Source organism: Hibiscus syriacus, unplaced genomic scaffold (assembly GCF_006381635.1).
Source record: "Hibiscus syriacus cultivar Baekdansim isolate YM2019G1 unplaced genomic scaffold, ASM638163v2 tig00004797_pilon, whole genome shotgun sequence".
Lineage (NCBI taxonomy): Eukaryota > Viridiplantae > Streptophyta > Magnoliopsida > Malvales > Malvaceae > Hibiscus > Hibiscus syriacus.
Genome location: NW_024062032.1, coordinates 1,099,004 through 1,102,957, shown reverse-complemented (window position 1 = coordinate 1,102,957; position 3,954 = coordinate 1,099,004). Strand labels below are relative to the sequence as shown.

Sequence of the window (3,954 nt, the reverse complement as noted above, 5' to 3'; positions counted from 1 at the left end):
TCTTCAGTCACTCCACTACTACTCTTGTAATTCCTCATACGACCAAAGAGTGGTCTACGCTGAATAACTCGGTTTCTTTCGGTCAAATTTCAAACTTTCTACATTTCCCCCAACAACCATTTTCTAATCCACAGCCTCAAAGCACTCCCTTTAAAAGCCCCAACCTTTCAATTTATCATTCAAAACACTCCCCCTTTGCTTAAACAAGTTCCATGGATAACATGTGGAAACGGGAGCAGGGTACACTGGTGAGTTAGCTGATTCAAGGACTCCAGTTAGCCAAGCAGTTAAGGTTGCATTTGGGTACATCATCATCTTCTGTTGAATCCAGGGACTTGTTGGTACAGAAGATTTTATGTAAAAAAGCTCTTCTGACCTTGAAACCGAGACCTCGACAAAATGTGGTGGAGTCTCGTCTAACGATCACCGGCAGCCCGGAGTGGTGATTTAGATAACGATAACCGGGATAGGGAGATGTCTCCAAGAAGAGGTGAATTCCGAAGCTGCAAGTTTTATAATACTAGTATGTTGGTGCAGATTTTGATGTAGTTTAGTTTTGCAGAAAGATGATGGCTAGACGGACGGAGCAGGTGAGAGTGAACTGTGAAAACCTGCTGGAGGGTCCTCATGGTGATGGGTACAGTTGGGGAAAATATGGGCAAAAAGATATCTTAGGAGCCAAATATCCTAGGTGAGACTTTTTCACTCATCTATCTAATCATTTGCTAACTACTAAACAAATAAAACTATAGACAAATACGTTGGATATTTATATGATAGATGGTTTACTTTTGGCAGAAGCTATTACAGATGCACATATCGCAATACCCAAAACTGCTGGGCAACAAAGCAAGTCCAGAGATCAGATGAAGATCCCACCATTTTCGAGGTCACATGCAGAGGAAGTCACACATGTGGAAATGACAACCATGGAGGAGTTCCACCACCAGCATCGCCCGAAAAACAAGAACGTAAATCAAACAACAATTACCAACCATTGCAATCACAAGATATCGTCTTAGGTTTTAGAGCAGGTCTAAGGGTTGAGACCGAGGGCTTAGACGATAAAGAGATGGTGCCCTCCTGTTTTCCTTCGACATCATTTGGGGGCTTAAAGAACGAGAATAATAGCTTTTTACCTTCAGGAGAACTTGATTACAGCAATATCTTCGGCAGCTTTTCTTCTCCTTTCATTTCTCCCGGTACACCTGAATTAAGCTATTTTCCAGCTTCTCAGATAAACGACTTTGGAGACGTTCTTAATACACAATGTTCTGAATCTGATCTCACCGAGCTGGTTTCAGCCAACACTTCAGCCACCAATTCTCCGATGGTGGACTTGGATTTCTCGCTCGATCATGCGGAGTTGGATCCGAATTTCCCGTTTGACACCTAAGGGTTTTTCTCCTAACTCTCTTTTTCACAACCGAATAAGAGTAACGGTAGATGCTGAATTCAGATTCCACAATCAGAGTAGCTGGTTGCATATGTTCATGGTGAGCTGTGTTCACCAAGAACTATTGTACAATACAAAAGCCTCTTTCAATTCAGAGTTGGCTGCAAGAAATTTTCAGGCACAAGTTTTGACAGTAGCATAATACTAGTGCACAGATTATCACCAAAATGATACTTTTGCATATAGAAACCTTCTGGCAAAACATAAAATTAATGTAAAGGTCCTCTTCAGACTTCCTGCAACTGAGTAGCAATGGCCATTTACATATAATCCAAATAGATTGTCGGTATCAACATACCGTGAAAGTTTACAGATCTCGGATTCGGTAAAAAAATTCACATATACATAGCAAAAGAATCTACATTCCAATGATCCCTTTAGTAGATACAACATTGCTTGCCTCTACGCTTGACCGACTGAACTGAGAACTCGTTCCTTCACCGGTGATTACCGGGTTCATATACATTTAAGGTTTCTTCTGTTTCATGTCCGGAACGGAGCTCGATGTGCTTTCTTTTGCAACCTCGGACTTCCGAACAGCTTGTCTCAACCCCAAGACGATGAATAAGGTTGTTATTGTGAGAAGTGATTCAGCCCCTCCATGTAACCAGTCCACATTAGATAGCGAAGTACCATATTTCACCTTCGCTGTCTCGACATCAAAAGGACCTTGTCACAATTTGGTAATGAAATCAACATGTCTTAAAATCAATTGTTGTTCATTAGCGAGAACTTACCGTATATTCCAGCTGGGACTGCTCAGTAGATGCAAAGTGAGCAAAAAACCAATTCAAAGGAAATCAGTAGAGTTGAAACAAATCCACCAATTGCAAAATCAAATTGCAGGATAAAACAAATTTCCAGCCTCACAAGTGAGAAGATATCATATTGTAGAACATATACATGACTTAGAATGAGCTTCCATTGTCACAATTATGAATCTCTGCCCTTGGCTATGAGAAGCAATGAATCCATAATTCTCAAAATGTACATAAACATATGAGAAAAGTAGCAAATAAATTCGAATATCTAACATTTCAATTAGACCATTTAACAAAACAAGGGGAAATATGCCAAAATGAATATCGTCACATAGGGCTGCTTACCGAGCAAGTCGATCAAGAGTTGAGCAGTGTTCAACTCGACTGAAGTCAAAAACTATAACTCTTGATTGATTCAACTCGATCATAAAATTTTGCTCGACTCATGCTGCTTTAAAAAAATTCTGTGCTTGTTAAGTTAGACACTGTTTGACTCAACTCGATAAAATCTTGAGTTGAAATCGAATCAATTTGAACAAGCATTGATAAAATTTTAACCGAGTTCGAGTTACTTGTAAGCTGCTCAAGTCCGTTAGCACCCCTACCAGCACATTTATCAACAAAGTGGGGTTCTTGCAAAATCATCGAAAAGAAGCAACTAATAGGCATTTCTCTTGGTCTACAAATGTGTAATTTATGAAAACTAATTTCTTTATTTCATGAAAAATAGACACCTAGTCCCAACTCAAAATTCCACTTGATTTCCGAAACATAGAACATAAGCAATCCCAGAACATAAATTAGAGCAGAGAAAGAAGAAGGATATTTTTCCAGAAAACTCACTGGTGGCACCCACAAAGGCAAGCAAGAAGTAGAATCCAAAAAGGGTGAGCTTGGTAGCAGACTTAGACTTGGTTATGAAGTTCAAGAACCCAATGTACGGAAACAAAGAAACTGCAAACAGTTGAGAGGCAATGCTTTTTGAGTCGATGTTTGGTGCCCATGGATCCACTGGAAACAACCACCTACACACAATCCCCGTCTTCCTGATATTAAAGTTTACGCCTTTGTAACTCCTGCAGTCTCTGCTTGAATTGCTTGGAATTGATGCCGGCTTGTTTCGGAGGAAGTGAAAAGAACCTGGAAATGTTGAAGTAAGGGGGAGCAGATGATCGGGTGGTTTAGACAAAGGTTGAAGACAACTTAGATTCATCAACAGTACTGCAGTTTCGATTCAGGCTTCTTTTTGCTTTGTAATTTGGATTTTACTGTTGTAGATGATGACATTGGAATCGTGGAGTATAGAAATTTGATCGGTTGGGTTTGGGCAAATAATTTGTGCTATGTTTTAGTTAGGTGGGCTAATTCTCTAGGGCCTTCTTTGTACATAGCCTCAACACAATGATTTAACTTGTTAAACTTTTTTAATCACGCTAGTCTTAAAATTTCAAGTTGAAAATTGAGGGACCCAAATAATATTTACACTAATTTATTAATCAATATTTTAGATATTCAAGTTGTAAACGTTCAATTGCAAAAATCAAATTATTTATCTATTTCTATTCAAAATTAAATATTCTTATTAAATTAATTTGAATTTAAAAATCAATAATTTTTTGAGTTGACTCGAATATTGCCCATCACAATTTACATGTGCTTTTTACAAGTTTAATTTTTCTTTTAATTAGTGGAAATAAATGATTGAAATTAACTCCTTATTTTTACGATGAATATCTT

The 3,954-nt window shown here is 38.3% G+C and overlaps 1 protein-coding gene and 1 pseudogene across 1 annotated transcript; one reads left to right on the top strand and one right to left on the bottom strand.

Annotated features, from left to right (window-relative positions):
* The first annotated feature begins 212 nt into the window (after positions 1-212).
* Positions 213-1,453, top strand: LOC120198798 (annotated as a pseudogene).
* A 245-nt stretch (positions 1,454-1,698) lies between these two features.
* On the bottom strand, positions 1,699-3,519 carry LOC120198799. The gene is made up of 3 exons (XM_039200067.1): positions 3,061-3,519; positions 2,194-2,211; positions 1,699-2,104 (listed from the first exon to the last, which is right to left on the bottom strand). Exons 1-3 carry the CDS (start codon positions 3,428-3,430, stop codon positions 1,923-1,925), a joined length of 570 nt encoding a protein of 189 aa, XP_039055998.1. The 5' UTR covers positions 3,431-3,519; the 3' UTR covers positions 1,699-1,922.
* Between the last annotated feature and the right edge of the window lie 435 nt (positions 3,520-3,954).